Genomic DNA, 12,140 nt, shown 5'->3' with positions numbered 1-12,140 from the left:
GGGGAATGCCCACATCAGGCCACCAAGCCTCCCTCTGTCCTATGATCTCTCAAGTTTCCCTACCTGGGCCCTTTGCAAACAGTAATATATTTGTTGCAGAGTACGCAGGCCTGGCATCTGGGCCTGGGCCCTGATCCCCCACTTTGCAACCAATCCCCCGTGCCCACTTTGGACAACTTCTCTGAACTTAATTTCCACAGGAATTAATTTCCCTTGGGAAGAGGATCACACAGGGCAGCCCAAGAGTTGCTGAAACCTGATCCCTGAGCACCTACTGTGTGCCAGGGTCTAAGGTGGATTTACACTGTATCAGGCGTGATATATGGCCTCAAGGGGTTTCTGTCATTCAAGAATAACCACAGGGGGGACTGAACATGTGAGAGAAGCACTTTGCAGCCATTAAGAGAAATGAGGCAGATCTTTGGTTCTTTGGTATTTGGGGAGGGAGGGTTACTGGGAATGGAACCTGAGGTGCTTAACCACGAGCCACATCCCCAGCCCTTTTAATTTTTCATTTTGAGACAGGGTCTCGATAAGTGCTTAGGACCTCACTAAGTTGCTGAGGCTGGCTTTGAACTTGCAATCCTCCTGCCTCAGCCTCAGTAGTCGCTGGGATTACAGGCGTGCACCACTGTACCTGGCAATGTCTGGTACTTTTAAGTGTTTGGACGGGGCCTGGCAGTAGGTGTGCAATACATGTGTGCTTAGATGACTGCTGTCCTCGTCAGCAGTGCTGTTCCTAGTTAGGGAGCAGTCACCAAGACGTAGTTGTAAAAGAAAAACTTCGACCCAGAGCGTGTGTACAGTGTGTGACTGTGTCGGGATGGGGGCGGCTTGGGTCTCTGCCACTGACTGTAGATGGTGCCTCACACAGGGTGGATTTCCTGGTCTGGTGGTCACCGCTGGAGAAGGCACTCGAGGGGCAAGGCGGGAGGGAGACACAAAGTGTGTGCTCCTCCCACTTTTGAGTTATTGCAAGATTTCCCATGCCCCGGCTTATCATGTCTCTGACATTTTTTATGCTAAGAAAATAAAAATATAGCTGTGTCTGCGGCTGCTTCCTGCAGGGGCTTTATCCAGGCTCATGGGAGCAGGACCGAGGGGACAATGGATGGGGCAGAGATCAGCTTCCTCTGACATCAACATCCTTCCTGCCCTGTCCCCTCCTCCTGGGTCCACCCTTGACCCTCCTCTGCTCCTCTCCCCAGTGTACCCCTCCCCGGGACCCCAAATCTGTGGCCCACTGGGGCCCTGGGAGGCGGCTCCTGGGGAGCTGGGTGTGCCCTGGGGTCCGTCTTGGCCCCTCGCCTTGACCCAAGATTCACCATCTCTTTTCTTTGGTTCCTTTCTCTCTACACCCTTGGGCTCCTCTCCGGCTCCTTCTTCCTGTCTCCATGCCCTTGACTGACCGACTCCCCCTGACAGAACTTGGTAAGTGAGCCTCCCTGGCAGGGCTGGGCTGGGGGTCCTGGTGGGCCACCCACCGCGCAAGGGATGTTTCTTTATGCACAGACTGTGCCCACCCCACATGGTCAAAGGGCCAAGGTTCAGGGAGGGAGAAGTGCTGTGTCACCTGTCCAGCGTGGTCACACTCCATGGCTTTTGGCTATTAGTGCCCCTTCAGGGATTTAATTGTCCCCTCCCCCTGACCAGATGGATTCCACACCAGAGAGAAATGAAAATTGTGCCACCCAATAGGCCCAAGAGGAGCGTAGCCCCACAGTCCCCAGGGAGCCACCCTGGGCTGGGGACTCTAGAGGCCCCGATACTGCCTGGACACCAGGATCTGCTCCCGCCTCCCACTCAAAACACCTGTGCCAGCAATGGCCTGCTCTTGGGCTCCTCCCGCCCCTGGGCTCCTGTCCCTGGCCTTGCATTGCCAGGTTGGTAGAATGGAAAGAACTCAAGAGACCCGGGGTGAATAGCAACATGTTTTGTTCCCCAAAAGCACTGAGCCCGTGGAGCAGCTCTGGGGCTCCGAATCTTGTGAACTCTCTGGCTCCTGGAGGCTGCCATACCCTGTCCCATCTCCTTGCCCTGAATGGGAGGGACCAGCCTTGCATGGGAAGGCTTCCGGGGCCGGTGTGCCTGGCTGCCCCTCTCACCAGGAACAGGTTCCCCGAGAGAGTCCCTCTGCAGCCCCTGGGTTGCCAAGAAGAGGGGCCATGCGCCCTTGGCCACACTGGGCTGGGGAGGGAGGTCAACAGGAGAAATGAGAGGACAAGCCCCTGGCAAGGGAGCCCGGGTGGGTGACCCGCTGGCATCAGCACCCAGGGCCAGGTGGAGGCTCCTGACTGGCTGCGCACCTCAGCCCCCACCCAGCGTGGAGGGGAGTTTGGAGGGATCTCCCCCAGGGAGACAGGAGAAAGTACATGCATCTCTTTCTGTGAGCAGCCAGGCTCAGGGGGTTGGTAGGCCACATGGCTCACCTTCAGCAATGGCTTTTCCTCCTAAGCTGGGCACTTGAGTAACATGGAGATGTCACATCCCAGCAGTTTTGCATTAGAATAAATCATGTATCATATGGGGATTTTTGGGGGGGGCACCAGGATTGAACCCAGGAGTGCTTAACCACTGAGCCCCCTCCCCAGCCTTTTTTTGTATTTTATTTAGAGACAGGGTCTTGCTGAGCTGCTCAGGGCCTTGCTGAGTTGCTGAGGCTGGCTTTGAACTTGCGATCCTCCTGCCTCAGCCTCCCGAGCTGCTGGGATTAGAGGCGTGGTCCACAGCGCCCGGCTCATATGAGGGTTTTTTGAGCTGCAGCTCTGGTTAGAACTTCCAGAAACCCTGAGCTAGTGAGGCACCTACCGCACTCCCAAAGTGATGGACTTGGGCTGCTGGACACAGCAGAGCCTTGTGGGCATGGCTGCATTCACCCAGCCCGAGATGGTATCCTCCAGGGCTGGCCACTGCATGGGGCACGTGGTGGTGCACTCTGCCACCCAGGCTCTGGGTCACCTCTCTGTCACCAGTAAGCAAACTGAGGTTCTCCCTGATGGACACATCCCATAGGAGGAGCTGTGTGCTGCCTTGTCCCTCCTGTCCTCTCCTGTCCCTGCCTATCATGGCTCCTCTTCCCTCCACCCCTCTGCCCTCTTCTCTTTTCCCTCTGTTCCTTGCTGGCCTCTTTCCCCCGAGTTGGGGTCTCTGGGGCAGGGAAAGGGAACAGGAACAGGAACCCGAGCCCGGGAAGGTCCCTGAGGGCATTGGACAGAGGGGGCCAGAGGAGACTCCCTGAGGCCCAGACAGGGGCAGGAGACGGGGTCCAGGAGCTGGGCCAGCATCACCTCAGGGAGACCAGAACCTCTGTAGGTGGGGCAGGCCAGCCCTGTCCGGCTCAGCTGGCCCCCCAGGCCCTCTGCACCTGCACTCAGGCTCTGGGTCTTGGCCTCCGTGTCCTCTCTGAACTTCTGACTAGCTCTTGTCCACTCCTGCCCCAGGGCCTGAACAGCATGTTCGAGGTGTACCTGGTGGGGAACAACTCCCACCACTTCATCATCTCCCCCACCTCCGTCCAAGGGAAGGCGGACATCCGCATCCGGGTGGCCATCCCCCTCGACTACGAGACCGTGGACCGCTACAACTTTGATGTAAGGCCACCTCTTTGGGCCCAGTGGGGGGGTCTCCAGGGGAGACATGGTAGAGGGATACCCCTTTAAATCCCAACCCCCACCTCCCCCACCTTCCCTGGGGCTCGGACCCAGAGGAGCCCACTGAGAGGCAGCGCTGGAGTGAGCCTCCTCTTCGCAAGGAGGACAAGCCCATGTCCGGACATTGGGTGGGATTTCCTCAGGCCCCCCTGCAGCCTCTAAAGCACTTCCCCAAGAGTCTCTGTGGCCACCTCCTCTCTGTCCAGCCCCCCGCCCCTCCCCCAGAGCAGACTCAGTGGCCACCCCGGCCCTGTGACAATGACGGAGGGCCTTATAGCAGCACACAGGAGGTGGGCAGTGACTCCAGCCAGTGCTGGCACCAGCCAAGGAACTGGGGGGCCTTTTAGTGGGGGTGGGAGGGACAAGAGTTCTGAGAACATCTGGGAGCTTACCAGCCCCAATCTGCTCCCCAGCTCTTCGCCAATGAGAGTGTGCCCGACCACGTGGGCTACGCCAAGGTGAAGATCACCCTCATCAACGAGAATGACAACCGGCCCATCTTCAGCCAGCCACTGTACAATGTCAGCCTGTACGAGAATGTCACCGTGGGGACCTCTGTGCTGACAGTCCTGGTGAGTCCCCTGCGGGGCCACTGAGTTCCTCTGACAGGCCATGGGAGGCAGCCAGAGGTATTCCCGAGGACCCTGGGCACTCAGGGAAGCAGATGCCCCCAACTGCCCAGGGCTGTGAATGGAGGGGCCTGGACTCTCCACAATGGGGCTCCTTGGCCAGGGCTGCAGCAAGGGAAAGGGACCAGCCTGGAGCAGCCAGAGATTGGGCCAGGGATCCTTTGGCTTTCTTGCTTTTCCCTAAGAGGGACTAGTTCTGGGTGCTCGGGGGGAACTTTGGAAGCCCCCTCTGATGGGGGAAACAAGTGCCTCTCTAAGGAGGGCAGCCTCCCCTATCTGAGCACAGAGGGGTCCTTCTAAGTACCTGGGCATCTCTGGTTGCTCTTGTCTGGGACTAGCCCTTTAATAAGGGGCCCCTCAGTGTCATTTATATCGGTTAATACTCTTGGTTGCAAGGTGAAGAAACCCTTAAGTGTTCAAGCAAAAAAAAAAAAAAAAAAAAAAAAAAGATTGGCTCACGTAACTTGAAGGTATAAGTGATTTCAGGCATGGCTGCATCCAGGCACTCAATTGAGCAGGAGCCTGTCTTCAGTGCCAGCTTCTGCTTTTGTATTGGCTGAGTTGGGCACCAGCACCTGCAGGTTTAGCTCTTACGGGTTCATCAATCCTCGTGGGGAGAGACTTCTTTTTCCAGTAATTCCAGCCCAAATCCCAGAATTGATTCTTCGTTTGTGGGCTTTTGGCAACAATCCTCTGGATTCTGAAACGCCAGGGATGGGTCTTACTCCCCTTAGTGGAGCTAGGGGCTGGGGTTCCTGATGATATGGGCTGAAAACGGAGAAGGGGTGTCTATTATTAAAAGAAACGGGTTTGGATGCTGAGTACATCAGTTGCCACACAACTCAGGGTCGTGCCCATAGTAGGTGCTCAGGAAATGTCGAGGCACTTACCTCGCTGCAGCCCCCTTCCCAGCCACCTGATGCCCCCCACAGTCCTTGGCTGCTGTTTCTCGCTGGGAGCTGACATTGCCAGCCGTCCCACTCCCCACGGTCTGAAGTGTGTTTACTCTGCAGACAGATGGTAGGGAACCGCACTGAGCCCCGGGCCCTTCCCATCTGACAGTTATTAATATTTCAAACAGATGTTTGGCTAGTCAGGCCGTCAGATGTAAACAGTGTGTCTGCTGCGGCTGCTCTTCCTAGCCCTGCTTTCCCGCCTGTCTCCCTCGGCTTTTGCCAGTGTCCTCAGCAGAACGTCTCCTGTGCCCGAGGCCCCGGGACCATCCTCTGGCCTTTTAGGATGGCCTGAGAGCAAGCACCAGAGGCTCCAGTCTCTTGGTTCCCTGGACCCAAAAGGAAGTGTCTGTGGCCTCCTGTCCACCCTCCAATGTCAGGGGGAAGGGCACCGTTCAGCCCGTGTGCTGGGGGCCTGGCCAGGGGCAGAGGCCTCCCCGCTGTAGGTCAGGAGCCTGTGGTCAGGTGTCCTGGTGTGGGATCCAGGCTTGGAGTGTGTCCAGGATTCCTTCCTGGAATTCTTGCTGGGGATGGAGTCGTTGTCTGGGGGTCCGGGTTCCAGGCCTGGGAAGGGCTGGGGAAACCTACGGAGCAGGGCTGAGGCTGAAGCGTGAGAAGGCACGTGCCTTGACGGGTGGCACCAAAGACAGGTGTGTTGGGTCCAGTCCTGGCCCTGAGGAGTGGCCCTGGTGGACGTGAGCCAAGCCCCTCACACCTGGTTTCATCCAGAGCTGGAGCAGATTCTGAGCCTGCTAAAGACAGGGCTGGCCCTCGGGGCATTTGGTCCTCTCCGTGCTCAGCAGGTGAGCTCCGCCTGGGGCTGCCAGGTGACACCAGTCTCTGGTTCCTGGCTTCCTTCACACAAGCTCTGCCTGCCTCTCCTTATTCCCAACCCCAAGGGTTATGAGACTGTGACGATATAAGGGGCCACTCATCCTCTGATGATAGGACTGTGGGCTCTGCTGTCCCACCTTTGCTGCGTGCTGATCTGTGCACACACACTAGGAGCCTTCATTTCCCCACCTGTAGAATGGGCATGACGTTGCTGTAGAGAGGAGAGGAGGCACCACGGATGCCTCCAGTCCTCCTAGCAGGCAGCCCGTTTCCTGGCCACTCTGCTTCGACGGGGTCGGCCTCATCTCCCACCTCCTTTGCCACAGGAGGGGCCGAGGCTGTCGCCGCCTGTGCAGGGACTGTGAAATTCCTTCTCCCTGACCTTTTCTGGATGTTATTTAAATGTTTCATGGGCAGTTGTGTCCGGAAAAAAATTATGAAGAAAAGGAAGATGGATTAATTTGCACTGAAGGCTGGAGCAGAGCCTGCTGGTCCTCCCCAGCCCCCACCTGGCATGGCCCTGCCTCTGTGGCAGGTCACCTGTGCTGGGCCAGGTGGCGGTCTGAGGGTGGCGCAGAGGGGTGGCCGTCACCACCAGCCTGGGCATCCCCGCAGGGTGGAGGAGCTGCACCTCCCTGCTCCCTGGACCTCCCCAGCCCAGGTTCTGAGACCCCTGAAGCCCTTGGTCATAACAAGGTGTGACTCTACTGGGGGAGGAGAAAGAGTGGGAATGTCAAGTTCAAAGTCGTGACCTTGAGTCCAGCTTCTCTCCTAAGCACCTCCCCTGTGCAGCAAGGAAGGTGGGCTGGAACGTACCCCTGGCTCCTTCCATATCTGGTGCCGGGACACGGCTCCCGGGCAGGGGATGGCAGGGTGACCTCTAAGGACAGCTCCATCAACTGTACACTGCTCCCTCTGGGCTCCCTCTGGGCCCCTACGGCCAGCCGCACACTTTGTATGTCACTTCTGTCCTGTTGAGTAGAGGCCGACCTTCTCCCTTACAGATGAGGAAACTGAGGCTTGGGGAAGTTAAGTGCCTTGCTCAGGGCCCCAGAGCCAGGAAGTGGCTGGACTGGAAATGTCAGCCGCCACCAGACCTCCAGGCTGAGCCTTCCTAGAGCACCAGCCCTGGCGGGGACACCACCCTGGGATCCCTGGCCCTGCCCTGGGCAGCACATGACCAGGACAAGTCACTGAGCCTCTGAGGCCCCCGTGAGATGACTGGGCCAGGTGCTACCGCAGTGTTTCCTGGCTCCGCAGCATCTCCTTCTGGGTCTCTGCCACAAGGACAGGGTGGTCATGTCAGTGTCCCAGGCTGGCCCTGGTGGAGGCCAGCTTCAGTCCTGCCCAGTTACGCTCAGAGGGAGGACTGCACACCAGCAGCCTCTTGAGTCAGCTGTCCAGCCACAGGGCCTCGCTCCCAGCGCGGTGACTGGGGGCACCTCCAGCAGGAGGGCTCTGGGAGCACCCCCCACCATGCTGCTGGGTCCAGGCAGTGGACTTAGGCCCAGGTTATCTGGGAGGGCCAGTTCCCTGAGGTAGCATCAGGGCTGCTCCCCAGGACTCACCTGGGTCCTGCCTGTCCTGCTGCTCCACAGCAGAAGGACACGTAGCTCTGCCACATCACGAAGACCTCGTGGCAGCCTCAGCCACTGCCGGGAGCAAGGCTTCGCAAGCAGAGAGACGCGGGTTCAAATCCTGGCTCTTGCCTGCCGTCCCTGAGACCCTGTGCAGGTGCTGAGCTACTTCCTGGCCCCAGTCCCCAGAGCTTGCTGTAGTAATGATAATAACGATACCCGATGATTAAGAGAGATGGGGCGTTTAAAGCACTTAGTGTATTCTAAGGCTCTGGATAAATGGCAGATGTGATTGCTGGTACTGTTATTGTCGTTGTTGTGATTCTTATCCAAGAAGGTCTGTTCCATCTTACTCTGGGGTCCGTGCAGGTCAGAGTGTACTGGCTCTTAAATCCTGGCTCTCTGGGTTTCCAGACGCCCTGCCTTCTGCTCCGACTCCCCAGACTCGGTGCACTCACCCACACGCAGGCTGAGTTCTAGTCTGGAGTCCACCACCGGGGCTTTGGCCTCAAGGAGCAGAACCCAGTGAAGGATCCAAGGGAGAATGGAGACTCTCCAGAGGGAGGGGACAATAGATGCTGCCTGCGTGGCACCTGTGCAGTTGCCCAGGGGACTGGACTTAGGAGAACCCTGACCTTGATTTCCTGTTCTGCCGTTGCCGTCTGGAATTCTTAGTCTCTTTGAGCAAGGGTCCCGATGCTCCTGTTGCCCCGAGCTTAGCAGATTGTGTAGCTGGCGTGGCTACAGGCGTTTAGCCATTCTCTGCTCAAAATCCAGGGCTCTCATCCATTTCTGTGTTCGCCTCCAGACGCTGGCTAAATACCTCATGCCCTCTCTGAGTGAGGTGTCAGTCCCTGTGTTCTTGGGGATCTTGCTTCTTTCTGTTCCTAATGCTGCATAAGAAATCACCCCTTAGAGCTGGGGTCGTGGCTCAGCGGTAGAGCGCTCACCTAGCACGTGTGAGGCGCTGGGTTAGATCCTCAGCGCCACATAAAAATAAACTTTTTTGTCCAACTACAACCAATACACACACACACGCACACACACATGCACACACACACACACATACACACATACAAAAGAAAAGAAGTCACCCCTAATTCAGCAGCAAAGCCCCAGCTGTTTTACCATGTTCGTGGATTTGGTGAGTCGGGAATATGGACAGGTACATGGGGGGGCCTTCTCTGCTCCCTCAGGTCTGGGGTGACTCCCTTCCTCCGGCTGGAGGCTGGACCAGCAGGGCCTGGAGGGTCCACTTCAATGGTGACCACTCCCCCTTGGTACCTGGGCTGTTCTGGATGAAGGACAGGCTGAGCAAGACTGCCCCCCAAGCACCTTTGGCTTATCCATGTGGTTGGGGCATTTTCCAGCATGGGGTTCTGGGTGGGGACACCCCAGAGGGGGGCTCTGGAGAAGGAGCAACCCAAGAAAACCAGGCAGAAACTGCTGGCCTTTTGTGACCTCGATGTAGACCCCGCCCCCCAACTCCCAAAGGAAAGAATGTCCAGGAATTCACATGAAAATCGATGTCTTAAAAACACCAAGAGCTGCCCAGGTCCCATAGCCCCCCTCAGAGGTGTCGTTTGTGATCAAGGCTCCCAGGCCGTGGTTGCCCTCTGGCCTCGTGCATGATGCAGGAACAAGGAGAAGGACAGGAGGGAGTCTTCAAACCCCACTTCAGCCTGAGGCTGTCCAGCTGGGGCCAGGAAGCTGTCCGTGGAGGGAGGGAGGCAGGGAGGAGACCCAAGTTCCTGCTGCCACCTCCCCAGCCCAGGGTTCAAGCCTTCTGGGCCTGGTGGGCGTTGAAGGCCTCCAGCCCTGGCCCCCACCACCTCACAGCCTCCCTCCTGCCACCCCCACCCCACCCGTCACCCCTCTGCTTTTCCCTACCACCTCACCCTGGGTCCTCTCCCCTCCCCAGGCCCCCAGTGTGCTCTGAGCCTTGCTCTCCTGGCTGCTGTCCCACTCCGGGGCTTGCCCGGCCACCCAAGGCCCTTCCCCGCCAAGGCCCTTCCCTCAGCTGCTCCCTCAGGGTCCCACCTGGCGTATAGCACAGAGCAGGCTTGACTCTAGGGGTCGGGGGTTCTAGGGTAGCCTCCTGGAGGGAGGCGATGGAAGAAGAAGGTGGGCAAAGGCTTGGTGGGGAAACTGAGGCACCAGGAGGGTAACCCACAAACCCCAGCCACCCAGCCAGTCAGCGGCAGAGACGTTTGTTGAGGTAGAGGGCCTCTTGGCCCAGGTTCACTGTGGGCCGGGCTCTGAGCACATGGGGAAGAATGCTGGCCCCGAGCCCCGGGGCCTAGGTGCCAGGCCACCCGCTGACTGGGTGACCCTGTGGCCATATTCACTCCTCCCTGGGAGTCAGCCTTCTGCTCCTCCAAGGACAGGTGGACTCACTGCCTGCTGAGTGCCTGTAGGTCAGCCAGGGGTTAGGGACGCAGACCCCAGCCCAGGAACCAAGGCCAGGGGAGGGAGGCAGCAGCGAGACCACCAGATTCCAGGAGCCCTGGGTCTCCTGGGCCTAATCAGGGGATATGACTCCAAGGTCAAGGCTAAAATCTGCCCGGCCCTCAGCCTAGCTCTGTGGACAGGTGAGCAGGAGGACCCTGGCTTCCCTGAAGGCTGCTAGGGAGGACCAGGGGCCACGGGCCCTCCGGGTACTCCCCGGACTATGTGTCCCCTTCCCCTCGCAGAGCAGGGCTCTGCACTGTCTGGGGGCAGTAGGTGACCTCCACATGTAGCTGCCTCCATTTAGCCACTGTATGTCCAGAGCCAGGGATGACAGTGGTGGTCAGGACAGGCGGACCAGACAGACGTCCCTGTCCATGCCAGAGGGTACTGACAGTGAACAAGGAAACCCAGAGCATCACAGGGGGTGAGGGCCACGGGAGAAACTGGAGCTGGGCAGGGGTGAGTGTGCCAGAGCCGGGGCAGCTGCCACCTGACCTGACGTCAAGTGTCCAGGCTGGACAGGTGTCCCACAGAGGGCAGCGGGAGAAAGGGCCCAGGTGGAAAGGCAGGTGGGTGGGATCCAGGCTGAGAACCTGGGAAATCTGGAAGGAGCCGCCTCCCGTGAGGAAGCTGCCGTGAAGGGGTGGCAGGGGGTGGCAGAGAGCAGGAGGGGATGAGTCCCTTGGAGGGGCATCTGGGGACCGCGTGGCTGCTGCTTAGAGAAGAGACCAGGGAGAGGGGCATGGCGGGCGGAGGGGGGAAGCTGGGAGGTGGCTCAGGCCAGAGCCCAGAGCAGCAGAGCACGTCCACCTTGGTCTCTACCCAGCTGACCAGGTACCTTCTCCGCTTGAGGTAGAAAGGGCTGGCTGTGGGCGCACCGCCCCGGGCTGGGGTCCTGCCTCAGCTTCTATCTGCAGACAGGCCCTGGGCAGGTTGTCCTGACTCAGCAGCAGCCCAGTGAGATGGTGTCCATCGAGGTCATGGTCCAGGGCCTGCAAACCCCAGGAGGCCCCCATGCAGTGCCAGTGCCTCTGTGGGCCAGGTGCCTGGGTTTCTGTGGCCTCCTGGGACAGCAGCCTCAACGGCGTATCACCATATGGGTTCAGCTTGATTCTGCCATCGTATGAAGCTGGTGACAGAAATTGCCAACATGAATTATTAGTAAGTCTGAGGGATGGCAACAGCCTGGTGGGTAGGCCCCATCTGGATACTTCGACAGAACCCCAAGAGGGTGGGCAGGCCAGTGCAGGGAGGGCAGCCCTGGCACCTCAGAACCCATGCTCCCCCCAGGCCTGGGCCGCCTCCTCCCCTGTCGATGGAGTTCCCACCCCCACCTGCCGTGCTGTCCCCACCCCCTCCTGACACCCCTCACCATTGGCATCTTAATTGATCTCATTGTTCTCAAACCCCTTGAGACCCGAGACTCCAGCTGTGCTTAAACAGAACAAAATCTCTTCCAATTTCCCCACCGTTTAAAAGAAAATTGAATTCTTTATCTGCAGCCTGGGGAGGGGAGAGGAAGGAGAGGACCAAGGGGAGAGAGAGAGGTACACACACAAATAGTAAACAGTGGGTCAGCCGCCCTGCCCCCAAACTGGCTTGGAAGGCCTTTTTAGCCTTTGCCTCCCCGATTTAGGGGGTACCTCTGTCATCCCACTCTTGGTTTGTCTCCAGTGGGAGGGGCCGGGGTGCAGAGGTTGGGGGGCGTTGGAGACCCAGCAGGCTGGCGGTGATTGACAGGTGGAGAGTCCGGTGTCTGTCAGGCCTCAGTGCTCCTGGCCCGTGCTTATCTCCTTAATCTAAATATCAGTCCGGAAAACGGAAATGGACTGGAATGGGAGGTGGGACAGGTGCTAAGGGAAGTTCTTCTCCCACTGAAGGAACCCGGCAGGGCCAGGCTCCAGGATGTCAAGTTGGGGCTCCCCGGCTCTGCCCCCAGGGTGGACTGGCTGGACCTCGGGTAGGTCTGAGTGTTTTCAGCCCCCCAACTCATTGATCTTTTTGGCAAATTGATCAGAAGACTGTTGCTGTGGGTTCTTGACACGC

The 12,140-nt window shown here is 58.5% G+C and overlaps 1 protein-coding gene across 1 annotated transcript in view; it reads left to right on the top strand.

The window, feature by feature from the left end:
* The window catches only part of LOC114089402 (cadherin-23), a 213,280-nt gene that overhangs the window by 125,203 nt on the left and 75,937 nt on the right, over positions 1–12,140 (top strand). The window contains exons 9-10 of the mRNA XM_071611711.1: positions 3,441–3,590; positions 4,064–4,222. Coding sequence (XP_071467812.1) covers positions 3,441–3,590; positions 4,064–4,222 — 309 coding nt within the window. The remainder of the gene's footprint in view (positions 1–3,440; positions 3,591–4,063; positions 4,223–12,140) is intronic.

Source organism: Marmota flaviventris, chromosome 4 (assembly GCF_047511675.1).
Source record: "Marmota flaviventris isolate mMarFla1 chromosome 4, mMarFla1.hap1, whole genome shotgun sequence".
NCBI lineage: Eukaryota > Metazoa > Chordata > Mammalia > Rodentia > Sciuridae > Marmota > Marmota flaviventris.
This window is presented reverse-complemented; position numbering and strand designations above follow the sequence as displayed.